This window comes from Diabrotica virgifera, chromosome 1 (genome assembly GCF_917563875.1).
Source record: "Diabrotica virgifera virgifera chromosome 1, PGI_DIABVI_V3a".
NCBI lineage: Eukaryota > Metazoa > Arthropoda > Insecta > Coleoptera > Chrysomelidae > Diabrotica > Diabrotica virgifera.
In genome coordinates this window covers 284,435,600-284,460,233 of record NC_065443.1, presented here as the reverse complement: position 1 = coordinate 284,460,233, position 24,634 = coordinate 284,435,600, and the positions used below count along the sequence as shown (strand labels likewise).

Genomic DNA, 24,634 nt, shown 5'->3' with positions numbered 1-24,634 from the left:
CGTTATCAATTTCCATATCGAAAATAACACAATTATCGAAAATTAATACAATATCAAAAATACCTGCACATATATTTATTGCAAACCAATGTAGCATCAACATGCGATTACCAGCGACTAATCCCATTCTAGAGGGATCAGTCGCTTGTGGTCGGCCGAGCCCGGTCGCTCAAAGTCGTTTGCAGTGGACGTTGTTTAGTTACCTTTTATTTGTTAGGATTAGTCGCTTCTATACGGGCGTATACGCGCTACCTTCGAGTCGCGCGACTACGCTTCCAATGGACGATCGGCCTTAGGCTATAACATATTAAAAAAAAATACTTAAATCGGATATCAGGTTTAGGAAATACAAGTCATTAAAATTTACCCATTTTTTAGGGTGGCCGTTTTTTGTGCCGGTGAGTGTAGTTAGTGAAAAAATTATCACATTTATTAACTGAATGAATAATTTGCAATTATACAAATAACAGTTATCCAAGAACATTCAATGATTATTTCAAAAAACTTAAGTTAATGATGACATTTTCAAGTAGAATGACATTCTAGTAATGTTTACATATCCATACCAGTGTGAATTTTACTACACGTAATTTGCCGTGTAAAGACAGAAAAAGTAGGGATACCCGTAAAATATTTGCGAATTATGTACCGATGGCGTTAAGGGTTTTTGGCATCACTGATTACGAATCTGACTTTTTTTTAACAAAAAAGCGGATCCAACATGGCGAAAAGAAATTGAAGATATCAATCAAAACGCAAAATTTTTGAAGTTATACTTCTTTAGGCGCAATTGAGATTGAGGGTGAATTTATATTGATCTGCGCGCATGCGCACACCGACGGTTTGGTATTAGTCTTTATACGGGCTCTGATTGGGTGTTGAAATGATCTGTCAATAATTGTTCAATATGGAGGTTATCGGTAAACAAAAATGTTGGATAATATATTAGTTTTTATTGTTGTGAGGACAGAAATAAAATCAAATTTATAATTATAGTAACTTTTTAAATAGTTTTGAAAAGCCACAGGTACGTAATTCTAAATGTTTCAGTTGTATTCCAATAAAAAATTATCTTCATACCTATTTGGAAAATGTAAAAAAAATAATGTACTTACCTAGTACTTGCTATGCTATACCCCTAGTAGACAATGTTTTAATTTACATAATCTGGTTACGAACAAACTTTCTACAAATTTTCATCTAATGTATCGTTTTCTTACTCTATATATTGTTGTATTTTAATTCGACAAAAATCAAACTAATAAAAATTCATATAAACAAAATGTCAAAAAGTTGTTCAGTTTGTGTATATTCCCACATGACGTATACGCGAAGGTGGTGCAGTTTGAAATCGCTTCGACTCTCGTACGGCGGGATACACGGGAAGTAGGTTCAAGCCCAATGCATTTTTTTATTTTTTTTTATAGATTTTATGATTGTTAGTATATTATTATATAATTTTTTTCAGAAAATACGTATTTAATTAAAATTTTTGGCAACAATTATTGTTCAGAAATCATTTGTGGCATTTTTCAATGTGTTTGTGTGTGTTTTATTCTTTTATTTTTTTTTTAATTTTTGGTATTGTTTTAATAAAAATTTTAGTAGGTGGAAAGTAGTAGAGAAACTGTTTAAAGTATATTGATTTCGTTGAAATCATATAATAGAAGTATAACTTCTTACGTGCGTACAAAGTACACACACTGTTTTTTTTTTTTTTGTTAAGTTTGGTAGTTTAAGGTCGCTGATTACAAATCTAACATTATCTTTTTGAAAAACAAAATGGCGGATCCCGTAAGGTCTTCCAATATTTGAAATTCGAAAATTTTATTTTAAACGCATACCTATGTTTTTGAAATTTTATATAATAAGGGAATTTTGAAATTGCTGATTACCAATACATTTTCTTTTTGAAGTACAATATTTAGAACCTATTACTTAGGTACAACCGTCCATACATACGCAACAGTCGCCAGAACCATGTAATATGCGTCATTTCACACTTTTTTATTCAAACAACTGCCAGCAATGCATATTCAGTCAAAGTCAGCTAAACCAATGTGATTCTGTATCTTCTCACTGTACATTTTGAGAATAAACATTAGTTGCAGAATTATGCTTCTTCTTTTTCTTCTTGACTGGCTTTACAACTCGGGGTGAGTCTTCGCCGCATCCACTATGGCCCTCCATCGTCTGCGATCTTGCGCTTCGATTTGCCATTGTTGTACCCCAATCCTAGATAGATCGGTTTCAACATCATCCTTCCATCTTTTTCTGGGACGGCCGACTGATGTTCTATGATTTTCTAACTTTTTTTGAATGCATTTTTACGAATTTTTGATTATTTCAAGTATATTTTTTCCTGTTTATTCATTAAAAAATTTATGCATTTATTGTTATCAACTCTTTAGTCAACTTTTCTCTTACATCAATACATATTTAAAAAAGAAGAATGTGCTTTACAGCAATAAAATTGATAAACTACAAAACGTTTTACAGCGTTTTCAATATACGCGTCCTTTTTGACTTTCACTGCCGACCAAAATAAGATCGTACATGGCTCACTTTTCCCAAGTTATGAATAAGAATAGATCTGGTCTTATCCTTGTACCTGCGTCTTACGACTCTACGATAGTATGAGAAAACAACTGTAAACATGAAAATCTCTAAATAGGGACTTTTTATTTTACCTCTTGACCACATTTTCAGCATTTGGAACCACTGTGCATCGTGCTAGAGATTTCTGTGGATGTTTTGCCCGCTACGTTGCTCTCAACTATTCATTCCATGCCTTCTATTCTTCTATTCTATATCTATAGTTATATGTCTCTAATATCTCAGTATATTTTGGTTGATAGTTGTGAGTGAAGTTTTTATGTTATTCTATTATTGATTTATAGTCAAAGTAATGAAGCTTAAAATAGGACAAAACCTCGCATTTTTACAGAATGGATCGATTTGCATGAAAATTTGGAATTAAGTTCACCCTACCCTCTACTTCAAAATCTATATTGTGCTGACGGGCGCTTTTTTATTTTTTAATGGTGAAAACCACCCCTTATTGCTAAAACCTATAAAAAAGCTTAAAAAGGTTGAAACTTGTGAGATGCATTACAAAATAATTGGCTAATACTCTAGCTATATTTATTGACTATTTCGACCCTTTAAAAGTTCATTTTAAGGGTGCAGACTACCCCTAACTGCTCAAATTTGCTCAAAAATGCTTAAGGATAATAAAATTTGATTCGGGTGCTTTATGTAATAATGGTTTTATATTCTTAATATAATTTCTGAGTATTTCAACCCTTCAAATTTTATTTTTGAAGGGTGAAAACTACCCCTTATTGCTAAAACCTATAAAAAGCTGAAAAAGAAATTTGTTCAGATGCATTACATAATGCTTGTCTAGCACTCTAACTATATTTATTGACTATTTCGACCCTTTAAAAGTTCATTTTTAACGGTGAAAAGTACCCCTTATTGCTCAAAATTGCTCAAAAAATGGACTTCTTCATTTTTTTTTCAAAAAAATATATTGGTTTTTTAACCATAACTTTTTTATTTTTTATCTTAGAAAGTTTAGTAACAAAAGAATTTTGTAGGTTTTTACAAGATCTATTAATATAAGATCCTTTTAAAACCCTTTGTCCCAAAAAGAGGCGACTTTGAAAGGGTTGATAAACGTGGTTTTTGCATGTTAGTACACGTTCTATTTGTCAACAGCTCACACAATTTTTGCCGTAGAAAAAATTTTTGCAAACCAAATTCTTGGGAATGAAATACCCTACAGTTTCATATTATGTAAACATTTTTTCGTATCTCTGATGCTAATCTTTCTATTCTGAAGAAAAGGGCATTTTTTACCAAACTACAAAAATTCGTTATTCGCTTTAACTCCAGTTTTTTAAACAGTAATCATTATAAACCAGTCAGACTTCTAAAATCTATTAATAATACATAAATAAAGAAGACTGGATAAGGCCAATTACTAAAAACCCCACTAACTTACATTATTATGCTTCCAATTGGATTTCTCCATTTCTTTTTTCAAAAAAATATATTGGTTTTTTAACCGAAACTCTTTTATTTTTTATCTTAGAAAGTTTCCTGAAAAGTTTTTTGTAGGTTTTTACAAGGTCTATAAGGCTGTTAATATTAAATCCTTTTAAAATGCTCAGTTGCAAAAAGAGGTGACTTTGAAAGGGTTGGTAAAGGTGGTTTTTGCATGTTAGAACAAGTTTTAATTGTCAATAGCTCACTCAATTTTGCCGCAGAAAAAATTTTCGTGAACTAAGTTTTTGGAAATTAAGTAAGCTACAATTTGATATCTAAACATTTTTTCTTATCTCTTATGCTAATCTTTCTATTCTGAAGAAAATGGCATTTTTTACCAAACAACAAAAATTCGTTATTCGCTTTTAACTTTTTTTTTTCTGATTTTGGCCTTGGTTTAGAACTAGAACCTTTAACCACGTAATTATATAACTTATCACTAAGTCAGGGGAGTAATGTGTAGTGTGTGTGTTGAGTAAGTGTCTTGTTACTTTGCAAAGTCGACGTCATTGTCTTTGCAAAGAGACGCTAATTGTATCCGAACGTCTGCGGTCCCTCCGGTGACGCTTTTAACTTAATTTTTTAAAAACTAATCATTCTAGGCCAGTCAAACTTCTTAAGTCTATTAACAATACATAAATAGAAAAAGTTTAACAAGGTCAATGACTAATTTTAATTAGGGTGGTAATTAGGGGTTCTTTTCCGCTTACTTTCTCGCTGAAAAAAATAGGGACTGACATTTTCATCATGTCACTCAATTTTTTAGTCACAGACTTTCTTTTTATTTTTTAGTATGGACCTTTTTAAATTATTTAAATTAGTTTTAATAAGTTATCCTCTAAAAATGCATAATTTTCCCGTCTTTTAACTTTGAAACTGCAAAATTTGGCATTTGACGAAGAACAGCTACCCTATAATAAAGTATATCTCGGTTAATATTAGCCTTAAAGAAAATTAGAATAAATCATTTGGTTTATTTTTTTCAAAAGGTACATTTTTGGTAAGTAAAGTTGTTTTGATAAAATGAAGACTTTTTGAGTTATTAGCAGAAAACTGATTAAAATCATTAATTTTTTCGATATAAAACTAACACTTTCGATAACGAATAAATCGAAAACTGTTAATTTTATCAAAAAAATGTATAGAACAGTTTTTTGTTTAGAATGCATGTTTTTACCAACTTTTGTGGTCAAAATATAATAAATAATTTCCACCCCCGAGATGGGACGGCAACCACCCCCATGGTAAAGCGCCTTTCGGCATTATATAGATTTTGATCCTTGGATTATCCACTACGTACTCTAAAATTTTCAAGCAAATCGATCTATTCTGTAAAAATTGCGAGGGGAAAAGCTTCGGTTCCTGGACTATTATTATTTATTTGTGCGATATGCGGTCCATGGTACGCGAAATATTCTACGGTAAACCCACATTTAAAATGCCATTATTCGCTTCCAATCTGCTTTTTTGATGCTTCATTTTACCTGTTATCTGTCGTAAGTAACGGTAAACTAGAACAGATGAAATAAAAGTTTTTCTCATTTTAATATTTGATTTTATTTTTAGCATAACGCAGACGTGAAGTGCGTAGACCAGGACGGACGCACCTGTCTGGCCTACGCCAAGGCCGCAGCCAGTATAGCATTAGCAAAGTCCCAAAGTACACCTGCAGGTGGAGGAGGCGACCCAGACGTTTCAGCTGCTGCCTGCAAAGCTCTTGTCGACCTGCTTCTCTCGTACGGATGCCCTGAGGTAACAACTGTGTCAATCAGCGGAACGATCCCGAGGCGGAGACCCACCAATCAGACCGCGCCTGGCGGACAGTACAATAAGATGCCATCTAGTGTGCTTTGAGCGAAATGCCGGGATGTATAAATCTGTTTTTGGGCGCTGGAACCAAAATGTTTGAAAATAATTTATTAAGAAGCCAATGCTGTGCTTTTAGGCGTAAAATTTGTTTTATTAAATATTGGACAAGCATGTGAACCGTCTTGAAACCGAATCACTTAGCATAAAACTCTTTGATTCACGTATAGACAATCTTCAGAACTGTCTTATTTATTTTAAACTTATTAACTAATCATTTATTTATCTCTACACCAGTATAGATTAACCGAAAGAACTCTAACTACACCAATAGTAAACTAGTTATTTTGTACCTGGTTCCATGTGCCCATCTCTAATTAGAAGAGCTTACAGTACGACGATACTGTGCATGATATTTTTAAGGAGATTTGAAATTACCTGCGACTGATTCGTGTAAGATTTAACAAGAAAACTGCTTAAAACTCTCGTCTTTGGCCGAACTATAGGTTTATTTAAGAACCAATGTGTTGTAAAGGCGATTCAGTAAAACGGTACGATTTGGCAACGCTGCTGAAGATAAAATAGAGCTGGCGCGGGCTTGCGACGTAAGCGTTGTGAATCTAGAGAGTGGGAAGTTTAGTTATCATGGAGACGTAGTCGGGTGAACAACGCGCATTTGCTGTGAAAGTTTATTACAAAAATGGTGAAGGTTTTGTGCGTGTACAACGAGCGTTTCGTTTAGACTACCATTTGCCACCCCTCTCTGCAGATCCGTCTAACATGGCTATTAAGACTTCTGTTAGGAACTTTGAAAGTAGTGGTTTAACATCACAGAAAAGAGTTGGCAGTGTCAGAATTGCTCGCACACCACAGGATATTGAAGCGGTGCGAAATTTATTACACGCACATCCTCGAAGATCCCTGTTAGAGCAGGACTAATCTGTAAAAATTACGTGTATTTTTGGATGTGAGAGGTGGCATTCGGATTTTTGCAGATAAAGTTAGGTGACTTATGCTCCTTCTCAAATATGCCCTGAACATTAATAAAAAAATTAAAATATTTAAAAATTTCGAAAAACATCGATTTTTTTCTGCTTTCTTTGCTTATAACCTTAAAACGGTTCGTTTTGGAACAAAGTCGTAGAGAAATAAAATAAAGATAATTGAATTTTGTATGATATACGACTGGTCAAAAATGTCTTAGGGTTATTACCTCTTCTGCAATATACCAATAAATTCAAAATAAGGGGGCAAAATACGCCTGTTGTTATTCAATGTTTCTTAACCACTTTGGTGGCACTTAGAACCTTAGTAATTCGCTTAGAAAATTCTTATAACTTACTTAAATGGTCTACCAAATTTCATTAAAATCGACCTAATAGATTTTGCATAATAAATTTGCAATGTAAATGTTATTAAAAAAGTTCAAATTTTTTAAAATCTTTCTGAACAAAAAGTAGACCATTTAGAAGTTGGCTAATTTTTTTACATATAAAGAGGTGCTCTACCTATGTAATACACTTTACAGAATTAAAATCGGATTATTTAAGGGGCCTCAGCAATGTTTTAAAATTATAAACAATTTTTTGGCTTATAAACAAATAGCTTTGTTTAATAATAGAAAAATTAATTTTTAGCAATGCAAATAATTAAAACCGGTATAATTTGACTTAAACTTTCAAATGTTGTCAGCACAATTGCTATTTTAGTTTTTAAGGGGGGGTATGGTTTGAAATATTTAATTTTTTTTATTATTTCAAATAAAAGTGCATACTTTCAAGAATACACTGTGAAAATTTCAAAATAATCGGAGTAAAATTACCAGAGATACAGGGTGTTGAATATCCCTACCTTCGACTCGCTTTGCCGCGACTTCGCGCCAGCACGCTTGAGCGTAGTGAGAAACGTTAAACAACTGTTCGCCTTCTCTTTTGTAGATTATTCCTCGATTCAAAAAACATATTCCAATGTGCATCACTTTACGATTTGGCAGACAAATAAGAAGATGAAGATGCAGTTGTCAAAACTTAAAACGCATTTTTCTCAAAACTGCTTTTTCAAATGCGGTGGACATTGTAACTGAAAAACTACTAGGCCGATCTACCTGATATTTTGCACAGATTTTCTTTAGACATTTCATGAGGTAACAACGTCGAGATATTTTTCTTTTTTTGCTTATTTTTTGTTCAACAGTAATAAATCTGTTGATTTTCACAAAATGTTTACCAAAAATTTAATTTTTTTTTAGTTCTGAGTGATACCAAAAATTCAAAAATCATTAAAAATAAAAAAAACTCGACGTTGTGACTCGTGAAACTCATAAGCTAATAAAATATTTTTGAATTTTTTGTTTCGTATGATCGAGTGTCGAGTTCTGATGTCCACCGCAAAATCCATTTTTTTGTGAGCTGCCTGTCAAAATTTGTGACCAATGATTTTTCAATATTTTGGATTGAATTTTTTTCTAACATATTCTTTGAATTGTACTTAATATGCTTATTTAATTTAAAAATAAAATAATTCTACCATAGCTTCGAAAAAAATTCACAAAAATGTGCGTGATATGTTGATTTCAAACCATACCTACCCCCTCCTTAATCAAAAGTTATTCTCGTTCAAAAATTGCAATTTTTCGATTTTTTGAATGTTCCACCGCGTTTATCTCGAAAACTATGCATCCTACGAAAAAACTTGTAAGATCATTTTTTTGCTTAGAATTACCCAAAAAATACAAAAAAATGTTTTATTTTGCGAAAAATCGATGTTATGGAATTCCTCAAGTTCTTTGTTAATAACAATCTTATCGACATCCGGATAAACTGTTACCCAAAATATTCGTGTTCTACGGGTCAAAATACATAAAAAAACTTGGGTAAGTCCATCTAAATAAAGGAGCCCGTAACACCCCCTCCTGGACACAGCACTAATTTGTTTATAAGCCAAAAAATTGTTTATAACTTTAAAACATTGCTGAGCCTGCTTAAATAATCCGATTTCAATTCTGTAAAGTGCATTAGATAGGTGGAGTGCTTCTTTATATGTAAAAAAATTGACAAATTTTTGTATGTTCTAGTTTTTCTTGTGAAAGATTTTAAAAAATTGTAATTTTTTAAAAAAAGTTTAGGTTGCAAAATTATTATGCAAAATCTAGTAAGTCAATGTTAATGAGATTTGTTGGAAGGTTTTAGCACATTACAAAAATTTTCTAAGCTAATTAGGAAGGTTCCAAGTGTAACCTAAGTGATGGAAAAACATTGAATAAGGACAGGCTTATTTTGCCCCCTTATTTTATATTTATTGCTATTTTACAGCAAGGGTGTAAATTAAGACATTTTTTACCAATCGTATCTGATAAATTTAATTGTCTTTGTTTTATTCCTATACGACTTTGTTCCAAAATGAATCGTTTTAAAGTTAAAGCAAAGAAAGTAGAAAAAAAACGAAATTTTTTGAAATTTTTAAATATTTTATTTTTTTTATTAATGTTCCGGGCATATTTGAGAAGGGACATAAGTCAATTATTATTAACGAAGTTATCACCTAACTTTATCTGCAAAAATCCGAATGCCACTTCTCACATCCACCTAAAAACAGATCCTTCCTGGTCTATGCGACGACTCGCGTGTAATGAATTTTGCATCGCTTCAATATTCTCTGGTGTGCGAGCAATTCTGACACTGCCAACTCTTTTCTGTGATGGTAAACCACTACTTTCAAAGTTCCTAACAGAAGTCTTAATAGCCATGTTAGACGGAACTGCAGCGCTGTTCACCATTTTTGTAATAAGCTTTCACGGCAAATGCGCGTTGTTCACCCGACCACGTCTCCATGATAACTAAACTTCCCACCCCGCTCTCTAGATTAACAAACGTCGCAAGCCCGCGGATCCTCTATTTTATCGTCAGCAGCGTTGCCAAATCGTACTGTTTCACTGAATCAACTTGTATATTCCATTGAGATTACACCAAATGATACACCATATTGGTTCTGTTATTTTCTGTTGTATATTTAGGGACGTGTGCAAAATTTAAAAAATATATACCAACTCGAATATATATTATGTATATTTTTATGTACTTTATGCATGTTGCTTCTGTTTATAGGTGAAATACTTTTTACCATTACAACATGCTGAAAATATCAAAATTTTATTTTCAAACAATAAATAAACGATTAATACAATCGTTATGCTCCAATAAGATTGTTTACAACAATTTAGCAAACAAGATTTTTAGCGTTGAGTCAACAATGTATTGAAAAAGTGGTTATTTGATAATAAAAATTGCCTTAAAAATTTTTTTTGGGGGTTCTGTCTACATTCAAACACAAGAATATTATATATTTAGAAGCGACAATTTTTTGAAAAAATAATTAATTCGACGAATTTTTTGTGGAGAGGGCCCTTTTTAGTTCCACGTTGTCTTTTTGGATTAATTATTTTGTTAAAACAGTTCCTCACTTTGTGTAGGTATGGTTATATTGGAAGAATTTGGCTTGAAACCGAAGCAACACTTAACAAATTGTCAATTTAATGTATATCTACGTACATTTTTAAGATACTTAATTTATGATTATTATTTTTTATGATTATATATTTATGAAGATATTGTGTTTTAAAGTTTTTATTTATGTATATTTTTTAATTTGGGTTTGAGCGACAGAATTTGTCTTACAGTTTTATTTATTAATGTCAATAATTGAAGTCTCAAGAGTATCATTTGAAAATTTAAGAAAAAAACTTGATCATGTATCTGCAACACTTTTGTTGGACATGGTAATTCTGAATGAAACTGTATTCCAAATTCTCGGTTGTTTTCGCTATATGAGTAACAGTGACACCTGAACTAGTCCAAAAGGTATAGGGGAGAGTGGGACAAAATGGTTGGGTCTGGTGTTTTTTGTTTGTCTTTCATCAAGAGATAATTTGCTGTGGAGGTGAAAACAGTTGATCCTTGCGAAGGGGAGGTAACTTGTCTGAGGAGGTATCTAAGGTAGTGAATATACAGTCCCTGGCCATATTATTATGACCACCTATGAATTTTTATAAAAATCAACTATTCCACAAAGTACATTTTATTTAAAAATTATTTTTTAATTTAATATTGTTATGTACCTAATGTTAATGTTATACATTAACTATAATATATTTGGCTATATGGAGATTTAAGCTATATGGAGATGGTGGTCCAACTCTGAATCGAATAAAAACAAAAACTGCCTTTATTATTATAATATATTTGATAATAAGCAGCAATAAAATATTTGAAAATATGACATATTTATATATTTTTTAATATTTTGTTGAATTCCTGACCTTAAGCACATAGAAAATATTTGGGAGCTTTTGAAACCAGAAATTTCCGGTAAAAAGGTCACAAACAAAATTGTTTTGATTGAAGAACTAATATCTCATTGGAACCACAATGACAAATTGAAGCAAAACTGCATTCAAAGTATGCCAGACGGGTACTAGCGGTAATCAAAGTTAAAGGGGGATCAACAAAATATTAAAAATTTTATAAATATGGGATATTTTCAAATGTTTTATTGCTATATATATAATATAATATATTTAATAATAAACAGCAATAAAACATTTGAAAATATCACATATTTATAGTATTTTAATATTTTGTTGAGCCCCCTTTAACTATGATTACCGCTAGTAAAGTTTATCCACTAATAATTATCCAACATAATCAGCAGTCATATTAATATCAAAGAGACCGGTTTTCGAATCAAGGTTGTCAGATATATGTATTTCCTAAAATTCCCAAGTTTATATATTCTAAAAATGTTTTCTCTACTTTATTATTCAATAATTATTAGTCAATGACACTGTTAAAAAGAAATATGAAAATATTCTTAAAAAATATATAAATTAATTAACTAGGTACTTAAAATAGTATAAAATTAGTATATAACCTAGTATAAAAAGTAATTCGTGAATAATTCCATGTATGTGCAAAGATATAATGGAAGAACTATATTAAAATTAGCCTATTATGTTTTGCAGATGTTTACAGCTTCGTACCCAGGTGGCGCTACTATAGTACTCAATATAATAAAGCTAAACGGAGGTTTTATAAATAAGATGTTAGTGAACCATTTTATCCTTCGTCTTCTTTGAGTGCCTCTCCTATCGGAGATTGGGTATCATTAGGGCGATTCTAATTTTATTTACTGCTGTTTTGAACAATTCGTTAGTGGTACAGCCAAACCACTCTCTCAAATTTCTCATCCAGGACATTCTTCTACGGCCTGGATTTCTTCGTCCTTGGATTTTTCCTCGCATTATATTTTGTAGGAATGTGTACTTTTGTCCCCTCATCAGGTGGCCTAAGTATTCAAGTTTTCTCTTTTTTATATTCAGTAAAACTTCTGGCTCGTTATTTATTCTGCTTATTACTTCTTCATTTGTAATTTTATCCACCCAACTTATTTTAAGTATACGGCGGTAGCAAAAATATATACCTCAAAGCTTTCAAGATTTTTAATATTCCTCTGTTTAAGAGTCCATGACTCAACACCGTAGAGCAAAGTACTGAATACATAGCATTTTAACATTCTAGTTCGTAGATGAATACTAATATCACGATTACAAAATAATTTTTTCATTTTTATAAAAGTAGACCTGGCAATTTCAATATGTCTTTTTATCTCGTGATGTTGGTCACCTGTTTCATTGATAAGGGTTCCCAAGTATTTGTATTCGTTTACTTTTTCAAGTTGGGTATCGTTTATTGTGATACTATAGTTTATTTTTTAACCAGGAGGAGTAAACTAAAAAGACAGGTTCACACCCAAGAAAGTCACTAGAATAATAACCAAATACATCTTCTTTTTTGGTTGATCTAGTCGGCCCTCAACGGTAATCCATGAATATTGTATTCAGTTAATACGTCGCTAAAGAGTTCCAAAAAAACTGCTTTTTATATAAAAGCAGACTAACAATCTAAAAATTAAAGGAATAACACAAAAAGCACAAAAATCGCCGATATAACTTAATTAACCTATGAAATGTCACTAGTGTCAAAATTTGATAAATCTCATTAGTGTCAAAATTTTATAACAGTGGAGTAAACTTTCCTGTGGTTGGACCAATTACAAACAAGCAATACAGCGCGGTAAATTTGAATCGCTCCTCTTGGTTAAAAAACAAACCATAGTGTCATTTTTATTGGATTCTTACTGAAGGTCATATATTTGGTTTTTTTGACGTTCATCCTTATATATATATATATATATCGGTTTTAAAACGTTCTCCTACGTCTTCCGATGCCTAGTCGCCATTCACTTCGGTCCATCCAAAGGTCTTCATCCAATTCTCTTTCTCTCATTTCTCGATTTATGCCTTCTCTCCAACTCAGGCGGGGTCTTCCTCTTTTTCGTCTACCATGAGGGGTCCACGTTAGGATTTGTTTCGGGAGTCGTTCTTCGGACATTCTTTGTACGTGTCCATACCATCTAAGCTGTTTGGTACTAATGTCATCTACTATTGTGTGTTTCACATTCATTATTTCCCTAATTCTGTTGTTGGTTACCCTTTCTAATCTTGATTTTCCTGCTGAGCGCCTCCAGAAATCCATTTCTGTTGCTTCAAGTTTTCTCTTGTATCTTTCTTTTATTTGCCATACTTCACTGCTGTAAGTGATTATACTCTTAACAATTGTATTGTATATTCTATGTTTGTTGTTGTTTGATATTGACTGGTCCCAGAGGATGCTATTGAGAAGGGTAATTGCTTTTCTTCCCTGGTTGTTTCTTTCTTCTATCGTCCGGTCTACGCTTCCTTCTTGTGTGATGGTCATACCAAGGTATTTATATGCGTCGCAATGTTTAATAATTTCGCCATTCCCCAGTGTAAGGTCCTGCTGTGTCCCACCGATACACATATATTCGGTCTTCTTTATGTTTATTTCCAAACCACCTTTTTTGTACTCCTCTATTAATTTCCTTGTCATATATTCTATATCATCGTAGTCTTGCGCTAGTACAAGTTGGTCGTCTGCAAATGACAACGTGTATATTGTATTGTTGCTGATCGGTAATCCCATGTTTTTGCATTTGCGTTTCCAAAGTTTTAGAGTTTGTTCGAGGTAGATCTTAAATAATGTCGGTGAAAGGCAGCACCCTTGTTTTAGGCCTTTGCTAATTTGGAATCCTCTCGATAGCCTGCTTCCAACTTTCACCTTTGATGCAGTTTTGGTATACAATTGTTTCGTCGCTGTTATTAAATTTGCGCTTATATTGGTTTTCTCTAATGCTTCCCATAATTTGTTTTGTGGGATGCTATCATACGCTTTTCTTAAGTCCACATATAACAGATGCACCTCCTGGTTGACGGCCAGTTTCTTCTCAATAATCTGTGTAATACAAAACAGATGGTCAACCGTTGATCTCCCTGCCCTGAATCCTGCCTGTTCTTCAGCTTCTATATCTTTATATTCGTTTTCGATTTTATTTTTAATCAGTTTTCCGTATATTCGGCTGATCGAGTTCGTTACAGCGATGCCTCTGTAGTTGTCACATTGATCCCGTCTGCCTTTTTTATGTATGGTGGATATCCATGATGTCTTCCATTCTTCTGGGATTTCCGCTCCGTTGATGCATCTTTGAAAGAGTTTAGCCAGGTTTTCATATAATTTTGTTGTGCCATATTTTATTAGTTCAGCTGGTATGTTCCCTGGTCCTGGTGCTTTGTTATTTTTTAAAAACTTACATACTTCTTCTACTTCTTTTGTTGTTACCCGTAATGGTGAGGCTAAGATATTTACATTGCTGGTATCACTGTTATTTAAAAATTCCGCTCTGTCCTCATTTAGGAGTTTTTCAAAATATTCGTCCCACGTTCATCCTTATGCCGTAGTTATTACATAGCTCATTCATACTTTCAACTAGATGTAGATCTTCCGCTGTTCTTGCCATTATCACAGTAGCGTCAGCATATCGAATGTTATTGATAACTTCTCCATTGACTATCCCTTCCTTTGCATATGAGAGAGCTTCTTGGCATATTTTTCGCTGTAGATGTTAAACAAGAGCGGTGACAATATACAACCCTGTCGTACCCCTCTTCGTATTTCTATTTCGTCCGATGTTTGGTCTTCTATTTTTATATTAGCTCGCTGATTCCAGTACAGATTTAATATTATTTGTATGTCTCTGGTGTCAATGTTCTTAACCTACAGGATTTCTTTGAGTTTACTGTGGCGTACTTTGTCAAAGGCCTTTTCAAAGTCTATAAAGCAGGCGTGTACCTCTTCGTTAACATCTAGGCATCTCTGTGTTAGAACGTTCAAGGCAAGGAGAGCATCCCTTGTACCTAATCCTTTTCTGAATCCCATCTGTGTATCGTTAATATCGATGTCTAGTTTTTGATAGATTCGGTTGTGGATGACTCTAAGAAATATTTTAAGCAGGTGACTCATCAAGGAGATTGTTCGATGATCTGAACATTGCATTGCCTTAGTTTTCTTCGGTATGGTGACAAACGTAGACAGCAACCATTCTTGCGGTATTATACCAGTACTATAGTTTATTTTTTAACCAGGAGGAGTAACCTAAAAAGACAGATTCACACCCAAGAAAGTCACTAGAATAATAACCAAATACATCTTTTTTGGTTGATCTAGTCGGCCCTCAACAGTAATCCATAAATATTATATTAAATTAATACGACGCTAAAGAGTTCCAAAAACAACTGCTTTTTATATAAAAGCAGACTAACAATCTAAAAATTAAAGGAATCACACAGAAAACACAAAAACTGCCGATATAACTTAATTAACCTATGAAATGTCACTAGTGTCAAAATTTGATAAATGTCATTAGTGTCAAAATTTTATAGCAATGGAGTAAACTTGCCTGCGGTTGGACCAATTACAAACAAGCAATACAGCGCGGTAAATTTGAATCACTCCTCTTGGTTAAAAAACAAACCATAGTATTGGTTCATTTTATCCGACTTACCCCTATTCAATCAACTGCATTTGGACGGAAACTCTTAATTTGTACTTAAAGAAAGCTTTGCTCAGTTTTTATGATTTTTTTTATTCTAAAAAATTTTATACGTCTACTGTTACTCTATAGGTATGTCAATATATCAGGTTTATCCCTTGTTTTTAGATCAATATGACTTGATCAACATGAAACAACCTGAAATGAAATCTTTTCAATCAGAAATATTTAAAAGATACTCCTGATATATGAATAAAGGCTTTTGTACTTAAATACTTGTCCATTGACCGTTTAGGTGTATATAATGAATGTTTTGTGTATAAGTACGCATATTCGAAGGTTATGTCTATTATATATCGGTTTTATTTAACAGGAAACCAATGGTGGATAAGGCCGAAGGCTTTACCATGAATAAGAAAATGAAGCCAATATTTAGGAGAAGAAATACGGGTAAAATACGGCGAAAGGATGAGAAAGCAATAATTAGAGATTAGTCTATTCATCTGAGATCTCCTTCGGTCTAATCCGCTTATTGTTAAATCCGTGAAATCATTTTCTGTAAAAATGTATATTGGCTGGAGACGACAAGCATCTTTACTACATGTTATTGTGACAATTAATGGATGTTAAAACCTTTGCAAGAAACAATCATTTTTGTTCGACGTAACTCACTGTTTTCAGCACTGATCGATTTTACATGATTTTTTATTGCTATTAGTACGAAAATCACAAGATTAGCACTGTTTTCTAGGGACTAAAAGCAGGCTTTTTATTCTAGGTAGACCAGTCATACGAAAGCTACTATCGTCGCAGCTTTCCTTTAAAAAAACTTCTAGCTTCAGAGATATTGTCTAGGACAGTGTTTTTCAATCTGTGGGTCGCGACCCCAAGGGGAGGGGGGTTGCGAAGACTTACTCGGGGGTTCTCCGACTGAAATAAAAAGTTGAGGTTCTTAAAACACAATTTTAGTGGGAAGGATGTGCTTGTTTGTTTTTTAAAAGTGTATCAAATTGTGGCACTATTTTTGAAAGGTTACTAATCAAATCATTTTCTAATTGCAGTCTATTTCTCTTTTTAGTTTTAATGTCTACTATTGAAAAAATGTCAGTTCACACAAGTATGAAGTTGCGAAGTGCTCTAATAATTTAAAAGCCACTCTGAATATTGGTGTTTTATTTTTATCCAAAATTCGTCGACTCTTTGCGAATAAAATTCTATTGTAAGCATGCCATCAGCAGCTACATCTAGAAGAAATTATTTCATTTTTTTGTTGACATCACTCAGATCTACTGATGTTTCCAAAATTCATCTACGCCTATTTTCAGCTTCAGAGTGCAACTCTGGAAAGTATGTCAAAAGTTGCTCTTGTAAATTATGCAAGCTCTGTATAATGCAAGGAATATGAGCCGATACTGCAAAACTCTGGTCTGTTGCATTATCTTCATTCTGAACACATGGAAAAGACTCTCTGTTTTGCAGAGAGGTTGACCACAAACGAAGTTTTGTGTGAAATGCTTTTACTTTATCTTTAACTGTTATAATATTCTCTTCTCTTCCTTGAAGGTTCTTGTTCAAATTGTTAAGGTGACGAAAAAGATCTGCCAAAATGCTAATTGCAACAGACAATAGGGCCAGAAAAACCGTAAGCATATTGTAATATTCAAACGAGCGTTCGTATTTATTTACGACTTTATTATTTATTTATACAAGTTTTCTTTACAAATATATAGCTTAAACTAACTGTATTTACAAAATTCGTGTCGTTATATACTCTAGCCGTTATTCTGGAACAATCCACACTCATCTCTACCACTCGTCCATGCTCTGTCGGCGCGCCTACTTGAGGTACGTTCTCGAATTATTTTTACCCCTCCGCCGACGCCTCGAATTTTCGATTGCGTCATTCTCGAGTTGTGTACCGTTATACGGGGGTCGGCCAAGAGTTCTCTTTCGTTACAATATTTAGATTTTGCATCTTGTAAGAACGTTAACAATTTCAGCTCTCAGTTCCAGGACTCTTATCAATACCTTTCTGTTGGATAGCCAACTGACCTCTGTGTGATAAAGGAGATTTTGATGAGGCGAGTCCATATCTTCACAAACGATTCTGAATAGCCGGGTTTGCCAAGCTTTACCTTTGATAGAATTTACAATTTTTATTACCTCCTTGAGCACGTTATTTATATCAGAAGGTACTACCTTAGAGCCTGTCGATGAAGAAAACAGTGTTTCCAGGATATGTTTGGCATTATCGATTTTATTTTGCAATGAACCCGCTATTTTTGCCATTCATAGCTTTAACGTCATCGCTACAAATAGAAATATATTTTTCCCAATCAATGTTGTAGTTGCAAGGGCTTCCTAAAAACATATCTAGTCCATTCTTTCACGGTTTTTGTTCTAAATTTTAAAGAACCGCTTGGATTGACATGAAATTTGACATACGCATAGCTTACATGTCAAAGAAAAAAAGTGATATTGTGCCGACGTGTGCTTTTGCCCTGGGGGTGACTTTCACCCCCTATTGGGGGTGAAAAAATATATGTCCAAAATAAGTCCGGAAATGGGTTAACTGACTAATTTTAAGTAACTTTTGTTCTATAGAGCTTGTTCGCCAAGTCAACACTTTTCGAGTTATTTGCTAGTGAATATGTTCATTTTTCAACAAAATAATCACATTTTTAGACGGTTTTTCGCAAATAACTCAAAAAGTAAGTATTTTGTCGAAAAAAACGTTCGTAGCAAAAATATAGCTTATAAAAAAGTAAAAAAAATGGTGTACGCGTTAGGTCTCTGGATCTCGTAGAACCAGAGTTATAGCCAATGAAAAATAGGTTAATATTCACCAAATTTCAAATTGAATATTTCGACGTGAAATATCCAAAAAATTAAGCACTTTATTAGCTTTATTTATAAAGCTTTATTTCTGTTTTTACAAAAAGTTTCTAGCATTAAATTTAAGCAAGTTACGCTCAAAATAAAGTTGGTTCCTTTTGTTTTTGCAAAAAAAAAATCGGGAAGACCACCCCTAATTAGCAACTTAAATGAAATTAATCGTTACCGCTCCACAAATTATTTTACTTATATTGTGTTTATATAATCTGTAAGTTTCATCGATTCAAAGTGCTTATTTTTGAAAAAATTTGGGTTCAAAGTAAAATTTTTAAAAATTTAAATTTTTAAAAATATGCTTTTTTTCAAAATAACTTAAAAATTGTTAGAGATACCAAAAATCCCGAAAAACAAAAAAAAGTCAGATTTACTTTTCTGAATATCATGTATTTTTTTGTTTTTCTGTTAGACAAAAATTGATTAAGATTTGGTGTTTTTAAATTTGCATACATTCGTGATCTGTGACTCGTTCAACCCCTTTTAACTACAGCCCTTTCAATAATAAGGAGTTTGAACCGATGAAACTTACAGATCATATAAACAATATATACACGAGTCAAGAAACTTGTGAAGTCGTAACGATTAAGTTCATTTAAGATACTAATTAGGGGGTGATTTTCTCGATTTTTTACCAAAACCAAAAGGGACTAACTTTATTTTGAGCATAACTTGTGTAATTTTGATGCTAGAAATTTTTTTTATAAAACAAAAATGAAGCTTTTTTTAAACACTTTAAATAAGTTGTAATGAGTTTTCCCCGAAATGTGCTTCATTTTTGGTTATTTCACGTTAAAGTATTCCATTTGGAATTTGGCCAATATGAACCTATTTTTCATTAGCTATAACGCTGCTTCTACTAGATGTAGAGACGTGATATATACACCATTTTTTAAAAAAAAATTACAGGCTATATTTTTGCTAAGAATGTTTTTTCGACAAAATACTTCTTATTTGAGTTATTTGCGAAAAACCGTCTAAAAGCGTGGTTATTTTGTTGAAAAAATGAACATATTCACTGCCCAATAACTCGAAAAGTATTGACTTAGTGAAAAAACTCTATAGAACAAAAGTTACTTAAAATTAGCCAGTTTATCCATTTTCTGACTTTCTTTGGACGAATATTTTTTCACCCCCAAGAGGGGGTGAAAACCACCCCCAGGGCAAAAGCACATATCGGCACAATATCACTTTTTTTCTTTGACCTTTTAGCTATGTGTATGCCAAATTTCATGTCAATCCAAGCGGTTCTTTAAAATTTAGAGATTTTGCAATATTTTACCGTTAAAGAACGGACTAATCGTACAAATACTGGCCAGTAGTGTTTGCAGGAAGTGCTTTGCAAAATAAGATTTCTTCCATAATATTGTCATCTGCTTCAAAGTGCACAAATACTTCAAACTGTGCACAGTCGGAAACACCTGTAGATTCGTCAAATTGCAAAGCAAAATGTTGGTTGTCCTTTAATTTTTGGCCCGCGTGAATAAAAGATAAATTTACCAAAATAGGAAAAAATTATTACCTAACGTATGTAGTTTTTAATTAAATTATTTCTTTGGCTTGCTATGACATCAGGGGGTCGCCAGAATATTTCAACCTGTAAAGGGGTCGCAAAATCCAAAAGATAAAAACACTGGTCTAGGATATTATTGTAGTTAAAGTTGTATTGGATAGTTTTTTTGTAAAACTGAACCAGATATTAGGTGCATAGTTAATAACGGGTGATTCATTTTGAGGTACTTTTAAAAAAAATTCTTTACAATAATTACTTCTTAAGACAATTTCTTTTAAATAGTGACTGCGGTAAGTATGGTCCATTCTGAAGTTCCAATTCTGGATGACGCGTTCAAGCATTTCGATTGGTATTTGACTAATGACTAGAGTAATATTGGCCTCCAATGCTCTAATCGTAGCCTGTTTATTCATGTCGACTTCGAATTTTAGGCAGCCTCAAAGGAAACAGTGAGGTGTGATGTCATAGGATCTAGGCGGCCAATTTACTGGTCTGAAGCGTGAAATAAATTGTTAACCGAATCGTTCTCGCAGCAAAGCCACGCTTTAGCGGGCTGTATGACAAGTGGCGCCATATGGTTGGAACCAAAAATGTCGTCGAGACCACGAGCTTCAATTTCAGGCACCAAATAGTCCATTATCATAGCGCGATAACGGTCTCCATTAACAGTAACATTGTGGCCGGCCTCTAAGGAAATATGGACCGACGATTTCACTGGCTCATAAATCACACCAAACCTTTGTTTTTTTTTGGGAGTAATGGCAACTCATAAACCCCTTCTGGTTGCTCATAACCTCAAATATGTACATTTTTTTAGTCACGTACCCATTAAGCCACAAATAGACCTCGTCAGAAAACCAATTTTTTTTTTAAAACCGTGTATCTTCTGCAATCTTATCAAGGGCCCATCGACTGAAACAGTGACGACTCAGAAGGTCGGTCGGCAGATCTTATACTAATTAAATTTGTATGCTCCTAAACCTAGAAGCCTTTGGTAAAATATGCCAAATTGTTGCATACGACAAGCCAAGCTGTTGAGAACGGCTCGATTCTTCATTATTTTTGCGTACACTATCCGCTACCGCCGCCATATTTTCTTCAGTATGTGCTGAATGTGGTATATGTGGTCGCGTGTTAACCAATATTGAAAACTGGGTTTGAAACTTACTGATGGTATAGCGAATTGTGCGTTCGGTAGGTGCTGTGTCTTTCCATGATGAAATGTCAAACAATATTGAACAAAAACGCAACGTCAGGTCACACGATTCATGCACGAACTCGTTTTCATGACGTTTTTATATCTATCCAGCCAACCTTGACTGGCAGTGAATTTTGGTTCACAATCAGACAACATTTTATTCAGCTTGAGTGCTGTTTCTTGAATAATATTGGTCCAGACACTAGTAAACCACGTTTCCGTTCCGCACAAAACCACACATACAAAGCGTTGTCGAGAGTCTCATTTTTAGCTTTCTTAGCTTTGCACCGATTGTCTAAACAGTCTTTTGTTATCATTTTGAAACAAAATTCTTCGATTTTAGTTCTATTTTTCTTCCAATACGATACTGTAGATGTACCGACACCATATGATGCTGCAATTGTTTTTAAAGATTCGCCTTTGTCAATCCTACCTAATGCTTCTAGTCTCTTTTCCATTGTCACTACAACATTTTTACGTTTTGTTGCCATTACGTAGACAAAACAACACGCAAACACAAACCTATCTGAAGCTCCATTGCAGAACGGAAGCGAACAATACGACTGTACTACACACAATACGGTCACAATCGGAACGATGTTATGTTATTTAAGAACAGTGGAGACTAAGCCCATTGTTTAAAAAAAACAATTTACATAATCTTTTAGTCTTTTTTAAACAATGCTAAGACAGTTTGAAATAAATAAAGGAATACAGGTGCCTGTTGTTTCCGATAATCCTAGACAATGAACGTCGCTCTGCCGCCGTGTGCCATGAGTCATTTTCACTATCGTACAGTTCAAATTACACAAATACACATTATCTCTCAAATATTATATTACATACATTTTTATTGTTGAAATGTTTGTCTGATGAAAATCGGTCCGGGTTAGCCGGACTTCCGGGTTATCGGGGGCCGACTTATCGGGATTCCACTGTACCCCTAAATGAATCACCTATTAAAAAGTCTCTTAAAGTCGTCATTGTTAGTGTTATCCATTCCGATTTTTTTGTAACCTATTATTATTTGGTTTTCCTTTATATAAAATGGTAGTCAATTGCGCTGCTCAGAAAAAAGTCTGTTTTTAGCAAATTTGTAGATTGGCAATTGTGATTGTGACTAAAACTACTGACATTACCTCGTTGTAAGATGTTTTATTAATAATTTAGCTCTATTTCTATAGATGACTTCAAAAACTACTTTTTTAAGATATTTGTTGGTTGATTACACCACAAAGAATAATAATATGTATTTAATGATGACGGCGGTGAATAAATAACAAAGAGGAGTCAGTATATGACGATAAAAGTTAAAGTAGTTCATATATGGAACCCAATATGATGCAGCTGTTTTGTTGATTTCTTTTTTGATTAATCTGTCACATAAAATATTTTACTTTTCTAAATATTTTTTAATCTGTTGGAAAATTGATAAAACTTAAGTGAATTAACTCCAAGTTGTTGCATTCTAGATTTGTGTGTAATTATCACCTCCAATGATTTAATTATTTACATTTCTGTGGTATTATGTAAAAAAATACCGGTAAATCTTAAGAGATTAGTTTTTGTCGTTGAAAGTGTTATGTTGTTATTTATTACTCTTGTGTCTATCATTTATGTTGAATATTTTATGCAGCTCTGATCAAAAGTTCGTTATTTTATTTCATAGATTAGAAAAATCACCGCAGTGCCATACAATGGTGCAAAATCGAAGCATTTTGAAGTTTGGATGTGAGTATAGCCGTCAAAGTCATTGTTCATGTAGTGAACCATCATTTTAGAGATGAAAATGACTAAATTTGTATTGATCTGACCTAATTGGTGAATTTTATAGAACCTATAAAATAAACATTTGGTAAAAATTCATTTTATGGATGAAATATAGGACACTGTTTTTTAAAAACTTACAAATTCTTGATAGTCTATTTACACCTCTAGTTTTGACGTCAAGATACGTTTCCCAAGTGAAATATTTGTGTTTTTGATTCGTTTTTTAATATATTTTTATTCCTATGCCATTTTCAGTTTCTTATACATATTAAATGGTCTGCAGAGTACATATTTCTTCAAAATTTAGTAACAATTTAATATCCAGTGCCTTCTCGTTTAATTTCTTTGATTATTTCATTGCAATGTATGAACACGTGGAATTATAACTTTATGTGGATGCTTATCTGAGAACATCTGATTTTTTAAGTATAATTTTATTATTCTTTTTTAACACAGCCAATGATTTTTTTTTGGTGTTAACATTATATAAGACTGTATAAGGGAATTGATCAATTGTCCGCTAACAAAAAAACGTATAGAGGTAACGAACTTTTGGTCATATTTGTATAATCTCACCAAAGAGTTTGTATGTATATTATTTTTATTTTGTGTATATAATGACAATTATGTACAGAAATTTATATATATGTTGTTCTTCCTTAATAAAATGTTCCAAATAGGAGTTTTTTTTAATAGAAACATCCTCTGGACAAAATTAACAAACTGAAACTAACTTCCGATGAATTTTATTGTACGGACTCTAACTCTGGAGCAATTGAAGTTGGCAATGGGATAAGACAAGTGGATCCCCTGAAATTGAAAGATTTAGCAACTAAGTCCATACTGTATGTGTGCCGATGTGTGTACAGAATAATAAAAATTCACTCCCAATGGCGCCTAAAAGTTTAACTTCAAAAACTAAAAATAATCTGCTATGCAGGCGACGCAATACTGATCCCTCAAACTGAAGATTATTTACAACGTATGCTGCACCAATTTAGTATAACCGCCAGAAAATTAAAGACCTTGGGACCAGAAGGGGACATGCCACCAAACAATATTTTGGAGAAAACATAATTTTAAACTTATTTTCAAATCCTGAAATCCAATTTTTACATTTTTCTCGGAAGTAAGGCCCGTAATCGTTTAAAAATATGTTATTAAATACACAAGAAAAGTAACACAAATGTTTATTTAACGGATATTGAGTATTTGAACATTTTTTGAAAAAATATGAAGTTTATCCCCTTTCGTATAAAAAATTATACTCTAAAAAAGTTAACATAAAATGCAACAATAAAGTTGTCAATATTTTCAATATCTGGTAGAATCTATTGACAAGCACCATTTTCTGCCTACATTGTTTTGTGCAACCGCAAGGTGCATCTAATTTTTGTGGTTCTATTTTCTTCCCTTTTGTATTTATATATTCGTAACCTAGATTT

The 24,634-nt window shown here is 33.0% G+C and overlaps 1 protein-coding gene across 1 annotated transcript in view; it reads left to right on the top strand.

Moving 5' to 3' along the window:
* The window catches only part of LOC126884886 (centaurin-gamma-1A), a 137,377-nt gene extending 113,508 nt beyond the window's left edge, over positions 1-23,869 (top strand). The window contains exon 14 of the mRNA XM_050651197.1: positions 5,620-23,869. Within this exon, the coding sequence (XP_050507154.1) occupies positions 5,620-5,907 (288 nt within the window). The 3' untranslated portion in view covers positions 5,908-23,869. The remainder of the gene's footprint in view (positions 1-5,619) is intronic.
* The last annotated feature ends 765 nt before the right edge of the window (positions 23,870-24,634 follow it).